This window comes from Oncorhynchus nerka, linkage group LG13 (genome assembly GCF_034236695.1).
Source record: "Oncorhynchus nerka isolate Pitt River linkage group LG13, Oner_Uvic_2.0, whole genome shotgun sequence".
Taxonomy (NCBI): Eukaryota; Metazoa; Chordata; class Actinopteri; order Salmoniformes; family Salmonidae; genus Oncorhynchus; species Oncorhynchus nerka.
Genome location: NC_088408.1, coordinates 8,407,514 through 8,429,697, shown reverse-complemented (window position 1 = coordinate 8,429,697; position 22,184 = coordinate 8,407,514). Strand labels below are relative to the sequence as shown.

Genomic DNA, 22,184 nt, shown 5'->3' with positions numbered 1-22,184 from the left:
AATCATGAAGTTTAATTTATAAATGCCCTAGGATGCTCGTTAATGGAAATTGACTGAACTTTGTTTAAACACTCGTGTTGAAGTCTGTGCATATAGATTTTCACAAACACATACAGTGCCTTCGGATAGTATCCAGATCCCTTTTTCCACATTTTTTTAACATTACAGCCTTGTTCTAAAATGGATTAAATAAAATAAATTTCTCAGCAATCTACACTCAATACCCAATGATGACAAAGCTCATTTATAATAAAAAAAACAAAAAAAACAGAAATACATTAGTTACATAGAAGAGACGGAGACACAGAAGGACAACCATCTCTGCAGCACTCCACCAATTAGGCAGTTATGGTAGCGTGGCCAGACGGATGCCACTCCTCAGTAAAAGGCACATGACAGCCCACTTGGAGTTTGGCAAAAGATTCTCAGATTCTCAAACAAGATTCTTTGATCTGATGAAACCAATATTCAACTCTACGTCTGGAGGAAACCAGACACGATCTCTACAGTGAAGCATGGTGGTGGCAGTATTATGCTGTTTTTCAGCAGCAGGGACTGTGAGAGTAGTCAGGATCGAGGCAAAGATGAACAGAGCAAAGTTCAGAGAGATCCTTGATGAAAACCTGCTCCAGAGTGGTCAGGACCTCAGACTGGGGTGAAGGTTCACCTTCCAACAGGGCGACGACCCTAAGCACACAAGACAACGCAGGAGTGGCTTCGAGACAAGTCTCTGAATGTACTTCAGTGGCCCAAGAAGAGGCAGGACTTGAACCCGATCGAACATCTTTGGAGAGACCTAAAAATAGCCGTGCAGCATCGCTCCTTATCAAACCTGACAGAGCTTGAGAGGATCTGAAGAGAAGAAATGGAGAAACTCCCCAAATACAGGTGCCAAGCTTGTACCGTCATAGCCAAGAAGACTCGAGGCTGTAATCGCTGCCAAAGGTGCTTCAACAAAGTCGTTAGTAAAGGGTCTGAATACTTATGTAACATGTGATATTTCAGTTTTTTGGGGGGAAATAAATTAGCAACAATTTCTGAAAAAAAACAGTTTTTGCTTTGTCATTATGGGTTATTGTGGGTAGATTGATGGGGGGGACAATTTAATCCATTTTAGAATAAGGCTATAACGTAACAAAATATGGTGAAGGTCAAGGGGTCAGAATACTTTCAGAATCCACTGTACACTAAACACACACACACACACACACACACACACACACACACACACACACACACAACCTAGTAGTTGGCCAATAATTAATGTTGTTGTGAGCATTCATTCATCAGAACAAAGCATTATAAATATAATACTTCATGAATATAACGTAAATATACTTTAGAAATATAAATTCCTCGACGATCAATATGCAGGAATCAATGAATAAATGAATCGCATCACTCGCATGGTTTTTGAATGGTGGGTTCAGACAGTCAGCCAGGGATAGACAGTGCTTAATTTCCTACGCCTTGTTGAAGTTACTATCAGCAATTCAGAAGTTGGTGATGATACACATAACTACATCACACACACACACACAAACACACACAGCCATGTACAGACAAAAACACAAACACACACACCTTAATTATTTTGGAGAAACATCATTTAAAACTTCTATTAAAACCAGCCCCTAAACTGTATAAGATTCTGAAGTGTATCCTTATATTCAACTATTGAGGAGAATTTATTTTCTCCGTAAATCCATGCTGTGAGAACTAACCCACGGGAGATCAGACTTGTCATACTCCCTCTGTAGAATCAGGCTTTGAGAGAAACAGTGATCCAGAATCCACGTCCTTTGTTGACTGGCTTAGCAGTAGGAGGGATGCATGTTGAGACCGCCACTAATTACACAAATATAAATACAAAAGGATATTGACTGGGGATATTTAAATTAGATCCATTGGCTGTCACGGATATCTACCTCAGGAGGGGTTCATTTCTGTCACGTTCTGACCTTTATTTCCTTTGTTTTGTATGATTTGGGGATTTGTATGTTTCGGCCTAGTATGGTTCTCAATCAGAGGCAGGTGTCAGTAGTTGTCTCTGATTGAGAATCATACTTAGGTAGCCTGGGTTTCACTGTTTGTTTGTGGGTGTTTGTTTCCGTGTCTGTGTTGTTCACCACACGGTACTGTTTTGGGTTTCGTTCGTTCCACGTTTATTGTTTTTGTATTTCAGTCGTGTTCATGTTCAGTATTTCTTATATAAAAAAAACATGGACACTTACCACGCCACATATTGGTCCTCCGATCCTTCTCGCCTCTCCTCTTCGGAAGCCAGGAGATTATCGGCGCCCCAAAGATGAGCTGGAGGCAGCACGGCGGCGTGGATGGAAGCCCGAGAGTCAGCCCCAAAAATGTATTGAGGGGAGGCACACAGGAAGTATGGCGAAGCCAGGTAGGAGACCTGAGCCAACTTCCTGTGCTTACCGGAGGGCGAGAGAGACCGGGCAGGCACCGTGTTATGCTGTGGAGCGCACGGTGTCCCCAGTGCATAGCCCGGTGCGGTACATACGAGCTCCTTGTATCGGCCGGGCTAGAGTGGGCATCGAGCCAAGTGCCATGAAGCCGGCTCTACGCATCTGGTCTCCAGTGCGTCTCCTTGGGCCGGCGTACATGGCACAAGCCTTGCGCATGGTCTCCCCGGTTCGCCTGCACAGCCTAGTGCGGACTGTTCCATCTCGCCACACTGGCAGGGCGACCGGGAGCATTCAACCAGGTAAGGTTGGGCAGGCTCAGTGCTCAAGAGCTCCAGTGCGCCTGCACGGTCCGGTCTATCCAGTACCACCTCCACGCACCAGCCCTCCGGTGGCAGCCCCCTGCACCAGGCTGTCTCTCCGTCTCATCCCTACAGGTGCTCCCGCCTGTCCAATGCTGCCAGAGCCTTCCTCCTCTCCAGCGCTGCCGGAGTCTCCCGCCTGTCCGGCGCTGCCAAAGCTTCCGCCCCTCAGTCCAGAGGCGCCAGAGCTACTCCATCCAGCGCTGCCAGAGCTTTCCTCCTCTCCGGCGCTGCCGGAGACTCCAGTCTGCCCAGCGCCACCTGAGCTACCCGTCTGCCCAGTGCCATCAGAGCCGCCAGAGCCGCCAGTCTGCAAGGAGCCGTCAGTGCCGCCAGTCTGCAAGGAGCCGCCAGTGCCGCCAGTCTGCAAGGAGCCGCCAGTGCCGCCAGTCAGCCAGGATCCGCCAGAGCCGCCAGTCAGCAAGGATCTGCCAGAGCAGCCAGTCAGCAAGGATCTGCCAGAGCCGCCATAAAGCCAGGATCTGCCAGAGCCGCCATAAAGCCAGGATCTGCCAGAGCCGCCAGTCAGCCAGGATCTGCCAGAGCCGCCAGTCAGCCGCCAGGATCTGCCAGAGCCGTCAGTCAGCCAGGAACTGCCAGAGCCGCCAGTCAGCCAGGATCTGCCAGAGCCGCCAGTCAGCCAGGATCTGCCAGAGCCGCCAGTCAGCCAGGATCTGCCAGAGCCGCCAGTCAGCCAGGATCTGCCAGAGCCGCCAGTCAGCCAGGATCTGCCAGAGCCGCCAGTCAGCCAGGATCTGCCAGAGCCGCCAGTCAGCCAGGATCTGCCAGAAGCCGCCGCCAGTCAGCCAGGATCTGCCAGAGCCGCCAGTCAGCCAGGATCTGCCAGAGCCGCCAGTCAGCCAGGATCTGCCAGAGCCGCCATTCAGCCAGGATCTGCCAGAGCCGCCAGTCAGTACGGGGCTACCCCTCTGTCCCGAGCTGCCCCTCTGTCCCGAGCTGCCCCTCTGTCCCGAGCTGCCCCTCTGTCCCGAGCTGCCCCTCTGTCCCGAGCTGCCCCTCAGTCCAGTGGGGTCATTTAGATGGGTCGCCGTGGTTAGGAAGCCACGGAGGCGGACAATGAGGCCTCCGCCACCGCGGACAGACGCCCACCCAGACCCTCCCCTATAGGTTAAGGTTTTGCGGCTGGAGTCCGCACCTTTGGGTGGGAGGTACTGTCACGTTCTGACCTTTGTTTTGTCTGTATTTAGTATGTTCAGGGCGTGAGTTGGGGTGGGCAGTCTGTTTGTTTTTCTATGATTGGGGGATTTGTATGTTTCGGCCTAGTATGGTTCTCAATCAGAGGCAGGTGTCAGTAGTTGTCTCTGATTGAGAATCATACTTAGGTAGCCTGGGTTTCACTGTTGTTTTGTGGGTGTTTGTTTCCGTGTCTGTGTTGTTCACCACTGTTGTTTACTGTTTTGGGTTTCGTTCGTTCCACGTTGATTGTTTTTGTATTTCAGTCGTGTTCATGTGTAGTATTTCTCATTAAAAAAAACATGGACACTTACCACGCCGCATATTGGTCCTCCGATCGTTCTCGCCTCTCCTCTTCGGAAGAAGAGGAGGAAATCCCATACAATTTCATTGGCTGTCCCTGATATCTATCTCAAGAGAGGGTTCATTTAATTGGCTGTCACTGATATGTACCTCAGGAGGGGTTCATTTAATTGGCTGTCACTGATATCTACCTCAGGAGGGGTTCATTTAACTGGCTGTCACTGATATCTACCTCAGGAGGGGTTCATGTAATTGGCTGTCACTGATATCTGTCTCAACAGGGGTTCATTTAATTGGCTGTCACTGATATCTGTCTCAACAGGGGTTCATTTAATTGGCTGTAACTGATATCTGTCTCAACAGGGGTTAATTTAATTGGCTGTCACTGATATCTACCTCAGGAGGGGTTCATTTCATTGGCTGTCACTGAAATCTATCTCAGGAGGGGTTCATTTAATTGGCTGTCACTGATATCTACCTCAGGAGGGGTTCATTTCATTGGCTGTCACTGATATCTGTCTCAACAGAGGTTCATTTAATTGGCTGTCACTGATATCTGTCTCAACAGGGGTTCATTTAATTGGCTGTCACTGATATCTACCTCAGGAGGGGTTCATTTCATTGGCTGTCACTGATATCTATCTCAGGAGGGGTTAATTTAATTGTCTGTCACTGATATCTACCTCAGGAGGGGTTAATTTCATTGGCTGTCACTGATATCTGTCTCAACAGGGGTTCATTTAATTGGCTGTCACTGATCTCTACCTCAGGAGGGGTTCATTTCATTGGCTGTCACTGATATCTATCTCAAGAGAGGGTTCATTTCATTGGCTGTCACTGATATCTATCTCAGGAGGGGTTAATTTAATTGTCTGTCACTGATATCTACCTCAGGAGGGGTTAATTTCATTGGCTGTCACTGATATCTGTCTCAACAGGGGTTCATTTAATTGGCTGTCACTGATCTCTACCTCAGGAGGGGTTCATTTCATTGGCTGTCACTGATATCTATCTCAAGAGAGGGTTCATTTAATTGGCTGTCACTGATATCTACTTCAGGAGGGGATGTGTAAGGATTAACAATTATCAAGAGGATTTCTTAATTTAAAAACTTAGCGGGAAGCTGCACCCACACACTCTCTCGGTCTCTCTCTCACATCACACACACTCCATCTCTCTCTCACCCACATATACTCTCTATCTCACATCACACACACACACACCCTCTCTCTCTCACCCACATATACTATCTTTCTCACATCACACACACACACACACACACACACACACACACACACACACACACACACACACACACACACACACACACACACACACACACACACACACACACACTCTGTCTCCTTGGGTTTAACTGCTTTCTAATCTAGTCTGTGTACCACTCTCTCTGCCACCACGGGCCCAAGGGGGACCAGATCCATAATACAGGTCTGCATCCCAAATGGCACCCTAGTCCCTATGTAGTGCACTACTTTTGACCAGGGCCCATAGTGCACTGTGAAGGTTATAGGGTGCCATGTTGGACTCAGCCAGTCTGATGAAACAAAGCTATCCGTACATTCCAATAACCAACAACTCACACAGCCAGCTTTATGTGTGTCATTTAGCCTCTGAGAAATATTGGGATTTGGTATCGACTGGTAAGGATTTGATAGTAGAGGAGAGTTGGTGCTTTTCTAAAAGTCAATATGGGCGACACTATAGCTATCAACCCATTGCTGGAGACGGCAGACTTCACTGTGTTATTTGGGAGTTACAGACAGTTGCGAAAAGTTAAAAGAACTTGTTAGATAGCACCAGTCGGCTAGACTACCGTGGCGTGGCCAGTCCGCTAGACTATTGTTAAAGTGTTTACTTCACAGACCGACAGACAGCCTGTATGTATTGTGACCCAGACAGAGACAGACAGACAGAAGACAAAATATATTGACCCAGACAGACTGTCTATGTTGTGGTCATTTCACATTTGCTTGTGTTTTCGCTTCTGGCATTTGCTGCTCCAGTGGAGAGCATGATCAGGGGAGTGGCTTTCCACACGTGTGCAGAAGCACAAATAGAAAACACAGAGAGGTAGGCTTCTCCACATAGCAAAGGATGAAGTTGCTGTCATGCCCTGGTTGAAGTAATGTATGTTTGTCTTCATTTATTTGGTCAGGCCAGGGTGTGACATGGGTTATTGTGGTGCGTTTTTGTCATGGGGTTTTTGTGGGGTGTCTAGCATAGTCTATGGCTGCCTGAGGCGGTTCTCAATCAGAGTCAGGTGATTATCGTTGTCTCTGATTGGGAACCATATTTAGGCAGCCATATTCTTTGAGTATTTTGTGGGTGATTGTTCCTGTCTCTGTGTTAGTTGTCACCAGATAGGCTGTATAGGTTTTCACATTCCGTTTGTTGTTTTTGTATTGTTCGTGTTTCTTCATTATTAAACATGTATCAAAATTACCACGCTGCATTTTGGTCTGACTCTCTTTCGACGGAAGAAAACCGTAACAGTTGCCCCTAGACCAGTTTCCTACCCTCATGGTCTAGGCTTGGATTCATGGATGGTGAAATCAAATCAAGGTGTATTTGTCATAGGCACCAGACCTGGGATAACTAGGGTTTTAACAAGGGGGTGTAACGTTCACTGCAGACTATGGAATTTGCATTTTTGTCCCACCCAGTTTCATCATTAGAATATGATAATAAACGAGGCAACGGTGTGCTTTAGGACTATGTGGATGCCTCCGAGCTCTCCAGTAGGCTGTTTGGAATGTTTAAAAAAAAATTACATTAACTAATAATTATGCCCCTCGCCCTCCACTTCTAAAACCAAAGTTGCGCACCTGGTTTTAACCATGCTTTGAAAAGCTACCATTTTCCCAGGCGAACAAGTAATAACTTTGGAGGTGACTACATCTATTTGAATACAGATCTGAGAAAGCAACTACTTGTACTTGTACAAAGTACATCTGAAAACAGATCTCAAAAAACAATTGGATTGACTGCATTCATCTAATGACAGGGCTGTGTCTGTAACTGCATGTTGAAGAATGGCGCCGGAGAAGAAGGCAGATGTCCCCAACCGATTGTGCTTTATTGTTTGTTTATTTTCAACTTATTTTGTCAATATTGTTGCCGCTACCATCTCTTATAACCAAATAGAACTTCTGGACATCAGGGATTACTCACCACGGACTGGCAGAATATTGTTTTTCCTTTCACGAGCCTGACAAGCCCGAGGCAAATGATAGACTGCTTTCTCGGGAACTTGCCCAGATCCCAGTGATTTGCGTTAAGAAGTGGCGAAAAAGGGGCCAGAGGGCGGGCTGCCTGCCTTCTGAGAATTCGTAGGAGATCGAATAAATTCCTATTTCCTTCAATTCTGCTAGCAAACATGCCATCTTTGGAGAATAAAATCAATTACGTACCCCCAAGATTAAACTACCAACGGGACATTCAAAACTGTAATATCTTATGCTTCACGGAGTCGTGGATGAATGACGACACTATCAGCATACAGCTGGCTGACTAGACACTGTACCGGCAGGCAGGCACTGTACAGTGGCATCTGGTAAGACAAGGGGCGGCGACTATTGCTCGCCTAAGGTAGAGTATCTCATGATAAGCTGTAGACCACACTATCGGTATTTTTCGTAGCTGTTTTACATACCACCACAGTCAGAGGCTGGCACTAAGACAGCATTGAATGAGCTGTATTCCGCCATAAGAAACAAGAAAACACTCACCCAGAGGCAGCGCTCCTTGCAGGCAAACTTAAATCTGTTTTACCTTAATTTCTATCAGCATGTTAAATGTGCAACCGGAGGAAAAAAATAAATAATCTCTGGAACACCTTTACTCCACACACAAAGACGCATACAAAGCTCTCCGTCACCCTCCATTCGGAAAATCTGATCATAATTCTAGGCTCCTGATTCCTGCAAAAACGAAAGCAAGAAGCACAAGTGACTAGATCAATACAGGACTGTTTTGCTAGCACAGACTGGAATATGTTCTGGGATTCCTCCGATGGCATTGAGGAGTACACCACATCAGTCATTGGATTCATCAATAAGTGCATAGAGGAAGTCGTTGCCAAGGTGACCGTACGTACATACCCCAACCAGAAGCCATGGATTACAGGCAACATCCGCACTGAGCTAAAGGCTAGAGCTGCCGCTTTCAAGGAGTGGGACTAACTCGGAAGCTTCTAAGAAATCCCGCTATGCCCTCCAACGGACAAAACAGGAAAAGCATCAATTCAGAACTAAGATCAGCTCTGATGCTCGTTGAATGTGGCAGGGCTTGCAAACCATTACAGACTACATAGGGAAGCACAGCCGAGAGCTGCCCAGTGACATGAGCCTACCAGATGAGCTAAACTACTTCTATGCTTGCTTCGAGGCAAATAACACTGAAACATGCATGAGAGCACCAGCTGTTCTGGAAGACTGTGATCACGCTCTCCGCAGCCGATGTGATTAAGACCTTTAAACAGGTCAACATTCACAAGGCCGCAAGGCCAGACGGATTACCAGGATGTTTACTGCAAGCATGCGCTGACCAACCAGCAAGTGTCTTCACTGACATTTTCATCCTCTCTGAGTCTGTAACACCAACATGTTTTAAGCAGATCACCATAGTGCATGTGCCGAAGAACACTAAGGTAATCTGCCTAAATGACTACAGACCCACAATTGTAGCCATGAAGTGCTTTGAAAGGCTGGTAATAGCTCACATCAACACCATTATCCCAGAAACCCTAGACCCATTCCTATTTGCATACCACCCCAACAGATATGACTATTCCTCATGTAATGTAGCTCATTGGTAATTACATTTTAATATTACAAAGTATTATGTAACAATATGCTAATAAAATGTGGCTCCAAAAGTATTGAGTTTCATTACACAGGCACAAGAACAGTTTAATGTTAGACAATGCTAACAGTAACAAAATATGGCTATAAAGGAAACTAAACATCCCAAAACTGCCTTCTTGAATCAACCATAGATGGAAAATGTTAGTTTGTATTCAGAGTAAACTATCCCTTTAAAGATGGTATACAGTGTGCTGGAAATAAGACCTTCAGATGGACAAAGAGGTTCAAAATTGTTTTGGCTGAGCATCCAAATTGCTGTTTGCAAATGGCTTTAAATTATTCTGCAATATTTTCAGGTATCATTAAAGTTAACACCCTGATCTGTTTCACCTGTCCTCGTTATTGTCTCCACCCCATCCAGGTGTCGCTCGTTTTCCCCAGTGTATTTATCCCTGTGTTTCCTGTCTCTTCGTCTTGTATGTTCCAAGTCAACCAGTGGTTTTCCCATATTCCTGCCTTTGCCATTCTCTTTTATTTTGTCCTCCCGGTTTTGACCATTGCATGTTCTGGACTCTGTACGCGCCTGCCTGACCATTCTGCCTGCCTTGACCACGAGCCTGTCTGCCACTCTGTACCCGCCTGCCTGACCATTCTGCCTGCCTTGACCACGAGCCTGTCTGCCACTCTGTACCCTCCTGCCTGACCATTCTGCCTGCCTTGACCTCGAGCCTGTCTGCCACTCTGTACCCGCCTGCCTGACCATTCTGCCTGCCTTGACCACGAGCCTTTCTGCTACTCTGTACCTCCTGAACTCTGATCTGGTTTTGATTTTTTGCCTGTTCACGACTATTCTCTTGCCTACCTCTTTTGGATTATTAAACAAGTCTCAAACCATCTGCCTCCTATGTCTGCATGTTATGTACGCCTCAAGGAAGAGGGAACGCAACACCCTTCTACAACTCAACTCCCCGTGAAGTGAAAGAGGTAAGGGATAGTAGGTGTGAGTAAGGATGACAAAAGGTAGAGAATGGTACCGTTTACAGGGAATTTATTCCATCACACTGTAATTTTGGGCAAAAGGGGCTGGACGGAACCAAAGCAAAGAAAATAAATATCAAAGCCACCTCTCCTACCTAACCTGCCTACCCACTACTTAACACCACCTGCTGCGCTAACCAAAATACAGGGGGTGGTCCGCCCAGGTCTTACCTAGTGTGCCTAGACAGTGAATACTACGGGTTATGTATGCCCGTGGGCCTCTTGCCTAAGCACTCCCTAGGTGCCTTCCCCTTCCCCCCTGGGAACAAATGAAACAGAATAATCCAAATGTAATTAAACAATTTCAAGAATGAAAAACACAGTTCTATCAGCACACACATACCTCAAATCAGCAGCTACAAAAACACAGTTCTATCAGCACACACATACCTCAAATCAGCAGCTACAAAAACACAGTTCTATTAGCACACACATACCTCAAATCAGCAGCTACAAAAACACAGTTCTATCAGCACACACATACCTCAAATCAGCAGCTACAAAAACACAGTTCTATCAGCACACACATACCTCAAATCAGCAGCTACAAAAACACAGTTCTATCAGCACACACATACCTCAAATCAGCAGCTACAAAAACACAGTTCTATCAGCACACACATACCTCAAATCAGCAGCTACAAAAACACTTCACAAAACCTGTCTCTCAGCCACCACCAAGACAGGACACACTCACCTCGCTTCTGAGCCACAGAACACTGGCTTACATAGCTGGATACGGGATACAGCTGTATCCTGGTCAGGGGTCGGGGTCAGCTCTCCAATCATCAATGGGGCCGACCAATCAGCTGCTTAAAGGAATTTCAGGAAGCCATCCTGAAACACACATATAAACAAAACCACAACACAGAAACTGGGGAACGTAACACGCCCACCACAAAACATGCAAACTTAGTTTGCAATAACACCTAACTGTTATGGAGATTCATATGTTTAAGGTAATGGTAAGATAATGACTAAATGATTTATACTTTCAAATGAATGTTAAGGCAATAACTAACAGTATTCCACCCTATCACTGGATAATGGAGTGAGATGTATTTGAATCATAAGACTAGAATTGTGCATAGAAATAGAGGAGCTGTTTTAACAGACAAGGAACTGTGGCAGACAACTTGTGACCACTGTGAAACTGATAACAGGGAAGGAGGTCTCCCCACCCAGGGAGGGAAACGGAGGAGAGGCGAGGGACTTGAATTAAACTAAACGCGGTAACCTAATTATAGATCCAAAATTAATAGATTTGAAATAAACGGAATAAGATAGATCCAAATTAATAGTCAGAACACAACAGAATCAGGTTAAAATGTAATCCTCAAAGTAGAAATCCTCAAAGTAGGTCCCGGAATTAACCGGGGATGAGAGGTAAATCTAATGCCCAAAATGGAGAAAGAAATATTGGTGTAAAACTCTAGGAAAGATTAACGGGGAGGTATTTATCAACATAGGTTAAGGATAATAACGGTAGAAAGCAAATACACATAGATCGTGAGAAGAAGCAGAATATCAAGGAATATGTAATTGAATAACATGGGTAGTAAATCCTCAAAGTAGGTCCCGGAATTAACCGGGGATGAGAGGTAAATCTAATGCCCAAAATGGAGAAAGAAGTACGAATTTGAGAGACGTCTAGATGTAGAAAAACTAGAATGAATGATAAAGTAGATACATAAGACGTGTAGATAGTCAAGGGAAAACAACAGGTCGAGGGTTAGATACCTGGCTATGTGAAGCCTGGAAAAGAAGATAAGAAGGCAAGTGTAGAGAGAGACTGAGAGAAAGTTTCAAGAAGGATATCAACAGGGGAAAAATTATGTGCGTGTGAGAGGCTTATTGACCAGTCAAAACTCATAAGAAGCAGTAACTCGTATACGTGTGAGACCTAATAACTTATCAAGAGTCACAATGGTAAATGTGGAGATAGACAGAGACAACGAGAGCAAGATAGAGAGAGACAGAGAGAGAGCAAGATAGAGACAACGAGAGACAACGAGAGCAAGATAGAGAGAGACAGAGAGAGAGCAAGATAGAGACAACGAGAGCGAGATTAATGAATCCTCGCTGGGCAAATGCTTGGACCTTTACATTAGGGCTATTTTCTGGGAATTGTCTCGGTAGTACGTGCCTGATGTTACTGATTGTCAAATCAGTGTTTCTGATTGTAATTCAATGATTCAAATCAAATCAAATGTATTTATATAGCCCTTCATACATCAGCTGATATCTCAAAGTGCTGTACAGAAACCCAGCCTAAAACCCCAAACAGCAAGCAATGCAGGTGTAGAAGCACGGTGGCTAGGAAAAACTCCCTAGAAAGGCCAGAACCTAGGAAGAAACCTAGAGAGGAATCAGGCTATGTGAGTGGCCAGTCCTCTTCTGGCTGTGCCGGGTGGAGATTATAACAGAACATGGCCAAGTTGTTCAAATGTTCATAAATGACCAGCATGGTCCAATAATAATAAGGCAGAACAGTTGAAACTGTCAGGTAGTCAGGTAGTCCTGTCATGTCAGGTAGTCCTGAGGCATGGTCCTAGGGCTCAGGTCCTCCGAGTGAGAGAAAGAAAGAGAGAATTAGAGAGAGCACACTTAAATTCACACAGGACACCGAAGAGGACAGGAGAAGTACTCCAGATATAACAAACTGACCCTAGCCCCCCGACACATAAACTACTGCAGCATAAATACTGGAGGCTGAGACAGGAGGGGTCAGGAGACACTGTGGCCCCATCCGAGGACACCCTCCAAAAATAGTGCCCCCTAGCTTCAAGAGGTTATTAAGGTAATTTGTAATACTGATTTTAACGTGGCTTAAGTAATGTTTAGAAATCTAGCAAAGTTTAATTTTGCTTTAGGTAGTCAGCTGTTGTTGTAATGTAACACAACCAGGTGGTGAAATTGATATAATAGTATTATTATATTTTGTTGTTGAACAAGGTTATAAAGTTTGCAAGAATAAGTTTAATAATGGTAGACCTATGTTAAGTATTTAGGACATATTCTGAGCAAACAGGATAGGGACACATGACATCTGTGGTGATCCGGGATCATTGAGAGTGTCGAGATAAACTATGTAATAATTTTAGAGATTACTACCACAGACCTGTTGATGTTTCTAAAATCCATGAGTTCAGACAGGGAGACAGTGAGACATTTAGTCAATATTTGGAAACAACCCATATTTGACACTGACTGTTATAAGAAAGAGAGACAGACAGATAGAAGGAAGGAAGGGCAGACGGAGAAGTCCTCCCCGCACTGCTGAGACCTTGATGGTTGGGGAGTAGCATGAGGAGAGAAGATAGAAGGAAGGGCAGACGGAGAAGTCCTCCACTGCTGAGACCTTGATGGTTGGGGAGTAGCATGAGGAGAGAAGATAGAAGGAAGGGCAGACGGAGAAGTCCTCCACTGCTGAGACCTTGATGGTTGGGGAGTAGCATGAGGAGAGAAGATAGAAGGAAGGGCAGACGGAGAAGTCCTCCACTGCTGAGACCTTGATGGTTGGGGAGTAGCATGAGGAGAGAAGATAGAAGGAAGGGCAGACGGAGAAGTCCTCCACTGCTGAGACCTTGATGGTTGAGGAGTAGCATGAGGAGAGAAGATAGAAGGAAGGGCAGACGGAGAAGTCCTCCACTGCTGAGACCTTGATGGTTGGGGAGTAGCATGAGGAGAGAAGATAGACGGAGAAGTCCTCCACTGCTGAGACCTTGAGGGTTGGGGAGTAGCATGAGGAGAGAAGATAGAAGGAAGGGCAGACGGAGAAGTCCTCCACTGCTGAGACCTTGATGGTTGGGGAGTAGCATGAGGAGAGAAGATAGAAGGAAGGGCAGACGGAGAGGTCCTCCACTGCTGAGAACTTGAGGGTTGGGGAGTAGCATGAGGAGAGAAGATAGAAGGAAGGGCAGACGGAGAAGTCCTCCACTGCTGAGAACTTGAGGGTTGGGGAGTAGCATGAGGAGAGAAGATAGAAGGAAGGGCAGACGGAGAAGTCCTCCACTGCTGAGAACTTGAGGGTTGGGGAGTAGCATGAGGAGAGAAGATAGAAGTGACACAGAATGGGTAGATAACAGTTACTGAGTGGAGACAAAAGTTTATTTGGTTTCAGGAACTAAGGTGTTAGACACTGAACCATTGCCCAATAATTATTCTGCACAGCAGGCCGAAATAGTAGCATTGACTAGAGCCTGCGAAATAAGAATGGAGAGAAATTTTACTATTTACACAGACAGTACATAGGCATTTACTACCATACAAAGCAGCACAGATACATCTTTAAAAAGATAAGACACTTGACAGAGGATTGTTACAGGATTGCCAAGAAAGAACGTCCCAGGGAGAATTGGATATGTGGAAAATGAAAGAGGTGATCCTACAAGATAATGTCAGACATAAGGATAATTTACTGATCTTACCTAAGTCATTGTTTAGATATGTGGCAATGTTGATACATGAGCAGAGCCAAGCAGGTTAGGACACACTTTGTGGCTTATTGGATAATGAACTACTTTAAAAATATATATATAGTAAATGGGTAGAAGCATTCCCAACTTACTTGGTGGACATGATTATGGTAGCTAAAATATTAGGTCCAGATATTATCCCTAGAGTTGGTTTACTAGGATCTATTTCTTTAAATAATGGATGACAGTTTAGCTAATCAGGTAGAACAAATAGAAGGCCAGAGTTAGGAACCAGAACAGGTAGACATAGAAGTTGAAGATATACTAGCAGAATACATGAGAAGACTGTTTGTTAACCATACCCGTATGTCCAAGATTGAATGCCCAAAAGGAGAACTACAGAAGGAGATTATGCACAAGATTGGGCCAGGAGACTGGGTCTGGGTCCAGTCACTAAAGAAAATGGTCTGGAAGCAGCCACGGTGGGAGGGGCCATACCAAGTACAAGTGACTGCCTTTGCGGTGAGAATAGCTGAAAGAGCTACCTGGGTTCATATCCCAAACAATCACAGAGTTAGGAGAAGAACCGAATACCAATAAGGTTCGGGAGGGTTAACTCTCTAACTAAGATTCCCTAACCTGCCCTATCCTCCCTGTGTGTGTTCATAGAAGTGAAAGTATGTGTTGGCCTCTAGCTAATGATATGTTCCCCGGGAAGGGGTGGGGCTTTACAGGAGTGCTGATCGGTCTGAGCTGTTTGATTGTGGGAGCCATATTCCTAATACACCATGACCCACCCGAGAAGGTAGAAGGGGGTAACTTGACCCATAGTGTAGAAGATGAGGATTTTGTATTACCCAAGCATGAAAGGTCACTTGAACTGGATAGAAAGGAAGTGAGAGTTGAGCTAGGGAAGGATGTCTCAGTCGAGCTCTATGTAGACCAAATGGGGTCTCTGACCTCTTCACAGTCCAGAACTATGGGCCTTTATGGAAGATATCTGTGCAGGTCCCTGTGTAATTCATGGAAGCAGGTCATAGCTCACACTGAGAGGGAGGGCTATGTAAACACCAACACTCCCAGTATGGAAACAGATGGAGTATAGTAAAGGTGAGGGTTTTTGACTGTAATCCGGAGCAAGGGAAGTATTGCATAAAGGTACGAATTACTATAAAAAACGTAAAGAAAGAGGATCTCGGGTTATGGTATGTTGGTTCTGACCAGGTCAGCACCTCTTTCTAACAGTACACATGAAGTGACCCTCGTTTTGAATAGGGCTTCTTCATTACACAAAGGAAAAACCTCAGACAATTTCTAGAGACTGGTGACATCCAGTAGAAGCAGTAGGAACTGCAAGCAAGTCCCTTAGAAATCTGGATTCCCAATGAAACCTAATTTAAAAGAGAATGACCTCAAAAAAATAAAATCTGAATGGTTTGTTATCGGGGTTTCGCCTGCTACATAGGTTCTGTTATACTCACAGACATGATTCAAACAGTTTTAGAAACTTCAGAGTGTTTTCCATCCAACTCTACTAATGATTTGCCTATCGTATCTTCTGGGGATGAGTAGCAGGCAGTTGAATTTGGGCATGCTTTTCATCCAAAATTCCGAATGCTGCCCCCTACCCTAGAGAAGTTTTAACAGACACGTAACTGTGGCATTCAACTTGTGACCACTGTGAAACTGATAACAGGGAAGGAGGTCTCCCCACCCAGGGAGGGGAGAAACCATTAGGCTTGCAGTAGATTGTGACCACTGTGGAACTGATAACAGGGAAGGAGGTCTCCCCACCCAGGGAGGGGAGAAACTGTTAGGCTTGCAGTAGATTGTGACCACTGTGGAACTGATAACAGGGAAGGAGATCTCGATTTTTGCAGTTCGTTCCAGTCACAGGCAGCAGAGTACTGGAACGAAAGGCGGCCAAATGAGGTGTTGGCTTTAGGGATGATCAGTGAGATACACCTGCTGGAGCGCGTGCTACGGATGGGTGTTGCCATCGTGACCAGTGAACTGAGATAAGGCGGAGCTTTACCTAGCATGGACTTGTAGATGACCTGGAGCCAGTGGGTCTGGCGACGAATATGTAGCGAGGGCCAGCCGACTAGAGCATACAAGTCGCAGTGGTGGGTGGTATAAGGTGCTTTGGTGACAAAACGGATGGCACTGTGATAGACTGCATCCAGTTTGCTGAGTAGAGTGTTGGAAGCCATTTTGTAGATGACATCGCCGAAGTCGAGGATCGGTAGGATAGTCAGTTTTACTAGGGTAAGCTTGGCGGCGTGGGTGAAGGAGGCTTTGTTGCGGAATAGAAAGCCGACTCTTGATTTGATTTTCGATTGGAGATGTTTGATGTGAGTCTGGAAGGAGAGTTTGCAGTCTAGCCAGACACCTAGGTACTTAGGCAGTAGATTGTGACCACTGTGGAACTGATAACAGGGAAGGAGGTCTCCCCACCCAGGGAGGGGAGAAACCATTAGGCTTGCAGTAGATTGTGACCACTGTGGAACTGATAACAGGGAAGGAGGTCTCCCCACCCAGGGAGGGGAGAAACTGTTAGGCTTGCAGTAGATTGTGACCACTGTGGAACTGATAACAGGGAAGGAGGTCTCCCCACCCAGGGAGGGGAGAAACCGATAGGCTTGCAGTAGATTGTGACCACTGTGGAACTGATAACAGGGAAGGAGGTCTCCCCACCCAGGGAGGGGAGACACCGTTAGGCTTGCAGTAGATTGTGACCACTGTGGAACTGATAACAGGGAAGGAGGTCTCCCCACCCAGGGAGGGGAGAAACCGATAGGCTTGCAGTAGATTGTGTAACATGTTGCAGGACATGATAAGCAATGTACGTGCTGAAGTAAGACTTGTAAATGGCAGTGAGTGTCAGGAGAAGAGGGGCATTGATGACCAAATGTGAGGTATGTAACCAAGTGTGCATTGTATGATTTTCAGAGCGTCCGTCTGTTTCATTCAACCAGACTTTTACAACCTCTGGATTGCAGACTGAGTAGTTTAATTGACGTTCGGGTTTATGAACATTGAGAACATAATTATCTTAACACTAACGCATCCCCAGTTTCGGGCTCACGCGTCAGCAACCACATTTGCAGAAACCCTTCACATACTTTTTCTGTCTCTTTTTGCTCCATTTCTAAACGGGCCAGCCTCACCTTCAGCCTAGCGGTCCCGTCTGAACGACCCAAAGCAGAAGATAAAAGGTCAGATCGGATTTGTACACGGCGGTCTACTAAACACACAAACTTAACAAGTCATCCAAACTCACAACCTACCATCACACCTCAATCACTAACCACAAAGAGCTAAGAGCAGCAGGGTCCGGTGGGTTTAAAGGAATGATCCCAGATTATGTTACGCACGCCTCTAAGAAGAGGGAACGCAATACACTGCTACAACTCAACTTGCCATGGAGTGAACGAGGTATGGGACTGTAGCTGCCAGTAAGGATGGCAAAAAAGGCCAAGACTTTACAGTTTACTAGGAATTTATTCCATCACACTGAAATTTTGGGGAAAAGGCGCTGGATGGAATCAGAGCAAAGAAAGTAAATATCAAAGCCCCCTCTCCTACCTTGCCTGCCTACGCACTACTTAACTAAATACAGGGGGTGGTCCACCCAGGTCTTACCTAGTGTGTATAGACAGTGAATACTACGGGTTATGTATGCCCGTGGGCCTCTTGCCTAAGCACTCCCTAGGTGCCTTCCCCTTCCCCCCTGGGAACAAATGAAACAGAAAAGTACAAACAAATTCAATAATAAAAACAGTCCTTTGGACATAAACATACCCCTGCAGGACAGCTACAAAAAAATTCACACCAACCTGTCTCTCAGCAAAAACCAACATAGGAGAGAGAGGATTAGTATGTCCTAACAACAACCAACACAGGAGAGAGAGGATTAGTATGTCCTAACAACAACCAACATAGGAGAGAGAGGATTAGTATGTCCTAACAACAACCAACACAGGAGAGAGAGGATTAGTATGTCCTAACAACAACCAACACAGGAGAGAGAGGATTAGTATGTCCTAACAACAACCAACACAGGATATCACCCTCATCTCTATCTGAGCAACAGAACACTGGAGATATCATGGCAACCATGTCCCACAGATAGAATTTAGCATAGTTTTGTTTGATAAAATACATTTTTATATTCAAATGTAGGAACTGGGTTCTATAGTCTGAACCCCTGCTGTCTCTGGCTCAACACCCACCCTGGCCGGCCATCTAGATGTGTGAAAGTTAGTGTATAAACTAATGATCCATTATGCATGACATTCCTGGGAGTGTTTAAACTTAAATGTTGTATTACCATATCCTTTTTGTATGTTCTCTAGAGCAGTGGTTCTCAATCTTGATCCTGGGCACCCAAAGGGGTGCACATTGTTGTCTTTGCCAGAGCACTACACACCCGATTCAAATAATCAAAGCCTGATGAGGAGTTGTTGATTTCAATCATGTGTGTAGTGCTAGGGCAAAAAACGTGCACCCCTTTGGACCAGGATTGAGAACCACTGCTCTATAGTTATGTACTTGAAAATCTATCAATTTGGCACATTTGGGGAGACATGATACAACATTTTGTCCAGTACTGCAATGCTTCACTGGATCAATCTGAAACTTTGCACACACTGCTGCCTTTGCTGGAAAAAAAGAACAGTTTATCAGAATTGTTAAACCTCAAACAATAAAGCTGCATAATCAATTGTTTTTTTTCTAGAGCAAGTCTTCATATATTTTGTCTAGTTAAGAGTTTTGTTTTTGAAGGATTCTTTGTTAGGTTTGATAATGTACACTAGTTTATTCATTAGCTATCTAGCCAGCTAACGTTAGCTTGCTAACTGAGCAAGGCAGTCACAAACACTCTTCATATGAAACAAAAGGGTTGGTGAGTGAAGCCTATTGCTAGCGAATCATGGTAACCATTTAGATAACGATAGCCATCTAGTTTTCTGTGACCATCTGACTAGTATCAAGGTCTTTCTACAATACCATCACAGCTAGCTAACATTGACTTGAAAATAAAGCAACACACATGGACATGCATTGCCAACAAATGCTACCTTCTGGTTTGGAGAATTTTAACAAGGCTCAGTGTTTGACAACTTCACAATCTTTTCTGTGTTAACATAAAAGAGATTGACTGCCGACACTGTTCGGAAGTGCTAAATACTAATTGGGAGGCAAACATTTGACAATCCTACCGGTTTGTCTGAGCTATAACGGATATTACCATCTCTGTCAAAATATCTGTACATGAAACTGCTCAAATGTGAGGTGCAGTACAGGAGCTATAGGAGGATGGGCTCATTTTAATGGCTGGAATGAAATTGTTGGAACAGAGTTCCCATTATGTGTGATATGTTTGACTCCATTCCATTGATTCCATTCCAGCCATTACAATGAGCCCGTCCTCCTATAGCTCTTCCCACCAGCGTCCTCTGGTGTGGTACTCAACGTAAAACGTAAACTGCATTTTGGAACCTTCTGCATTGGCCTACCGGCGTATGCACATTCATGCACTAAAACAACAACTCCTGTTAAAAAACAATTGGCTCAGTCCAGAATGGGTGGGTAGAGTTCACTCTTTAAAAACGTCAGATTGGTCCATGATGTGGAAACTCCACCTCCAGCACACCAGTTGACTGAAATCCAGAGCACCTAATCGCAATTGGGAAATTGAACCAATGGAAATGAAGTTAATTGGCTGACAGCTGTACATAATTAGCCAGCCAGGTTAGAAGGGTCTAGGATTCCTTTATAAGGTGCAACCAAAACAGCTGTTAGACATAGCAACAGGGATATTCTGGCAGGGTGTCTGTCTAGCATTAGTTCTGAATACGGTTGTGGTTTTGATCACTAAAATGGCTGTGACTTTTGGACTCTCTTTGAGGTTAGTTTTTCAACGTATTCATTTGGTTAGTTTACCTTTTCTTAAAGTTGTCACTGGTTCTGTGTTTAACTGTGTGAATGTTTTGTAGTGTTTCTTGGCTTTGTTGCCTGCTAATTGGAGGGATGATGTGTTTTCCACTTCAAGGTGTGTTTTGGTTTACACTAATTCAGTTCAAATCTGTCTAGTTCCAATAGCTTAAGGCTGGCGTTTTACCGTAATGCTTTGTTTCCTAGGTGAAGCTTATGGGCATCCTGCCTACACTGGACCTGAACCAACTGCAAGTGTGGTGTCTGTTCCAAATGCTAAAGCTACTGGCACCAATACTCTGGCAAGTCTGACGCCGGGTCCAAATGCGACAGCTGAAGCAACTGCCAACCATGCCTTGTCAGAAGTGGCCGTCCCCCGCGCCTCAGCTGAAGCAACTGCCAACCATACCTCAGCAGAAGCGGCTGTCCCCTGCACCTCAGCTGAAGCAACTGCCAACCATACCTCTGCAGAAGCGGCCGCCGGCCCCCGAGCGTCTGCCGAAGCGGCCCGTGCCTCAGCTGAAGCAACTGCCAACCATGCCTCAATAGAAGCGGCCCGTGCCTCAGCTGAAGCAACTGCCAACCATGCCTCAATAGAAGCGGCCCGCGCCTCAGCTGAAGCAACTGCCAACCATGCCTCAGCAGAAGCGGCTGGCCCCCACGCCTCGGCTGAAGCAACTGCCAACCATACCTCTGCAGAAGCGGCCGCCGGCCCCCGAGCCTCTGCGGAAGCGGCCCGCGCCTCAGCTGAAGCAACTGCCAACCATACCTCTGCAGAAGCGGCTGGCCCCCACGCCTCGGCTGAAGCAACTGCCAACCAAGAAGCGGCCCGCACCTCAGCTGAAGCAACTGCCAACCATACCTCTGCAGAAGCGGCTGGCCCCCACGCCTCGGCTGAAGCAACTGCCAACCATACCTCTGCAGAAGCGGCTGGCCCCCGCGCCTCAGCTGGAGCAACTGCCAACCAAGAAGCGGCCCGCGCCTCAGCTGAAGCAACTGCCAACCATACCTCAGCAGAAGCGGCCGCCGGCCCCCGAGCCTCTGCGGAAGCGGCCCGCGCCTCAGCTGAAGCAACTGCCAACCATACCTCAGCAGAAGCGGCTGGCCCCCGCGCCTCAGCTGAAGCAACTGCCAACCATACCTCTGCGCCTCAGCAGAACAGACGGCCCGACCACTCAACAAGCTAGATAGGGAGATCATAATTTGGTTTGCCCAACTCCTTAATCGTCTTTCCCCTGTTAATTTGCCTTCATTTGAAGAAAAGGGTAAAGTTAACTGAGGTGAGGAATTGTGCAACCTAATGCGCTTGTTTGAAATGAGGATCTCCGTCACTTGCGCATCGTCATGCAAATTGTTTACAGGGGTGAACACTACAATGGTATGAATTGTTTTCAAAACCATACGACTAAAATTTACATCTGATTTGGGCAATATTGCTGACACTTAGGTTGTAACGTTATGATCTTGATTTGTCCTGGTGTTCCTGCTACACTTACATGATTTGTTCAATAAACAATTTTCTTCCCAAATGCCTCGTCTTTAAAATGTAGGTTTCTCTTCTGTCTACCATATGTTTGCTGATTAGGGACAGACTGGGTCTGGAGAAAAAGGGATTGTGGATCACACCACTTGTGGAACCAGATTTGTTTACCTTTGTTTCTGGTAGTTGAGGAAAGGTTG

At 45.7% G+C, this 22,184-nt stretch overlaps 1 protein-coding gene across 1 annotated transcript; it reads left to right on the top strand.

Annotated features, from left to right (window-relative positions):
• The first annotated feature begins 20,351 nt into the window (after nucleotides 1-20,351).
• LOC115119620 (coiled-coil domain-containing protein 8-like) lies at nucleotides 20,352-21,740 on the top strand. The gene is made up of 3 exons (XM_029648476.2): nucleotides 20,352-20,478; nucleotides 20,567-20,622; nucleotides 20,712-21,740. Exons 1-3 carry the CDS (start codon nucleotides 20,450-20,452, stop codon nucleotides 21,689-21,691), a joined length of 1,065 nt encoding a protein of 354 aa, XP_029504336.1. The 5' UTR covers nucleotides 20,352-20,449; the 3' UTR covers nucleotides 21,692-21,740.
• Nucleotides 21,741-22,184: the final 444 nt, after the last annotated feature.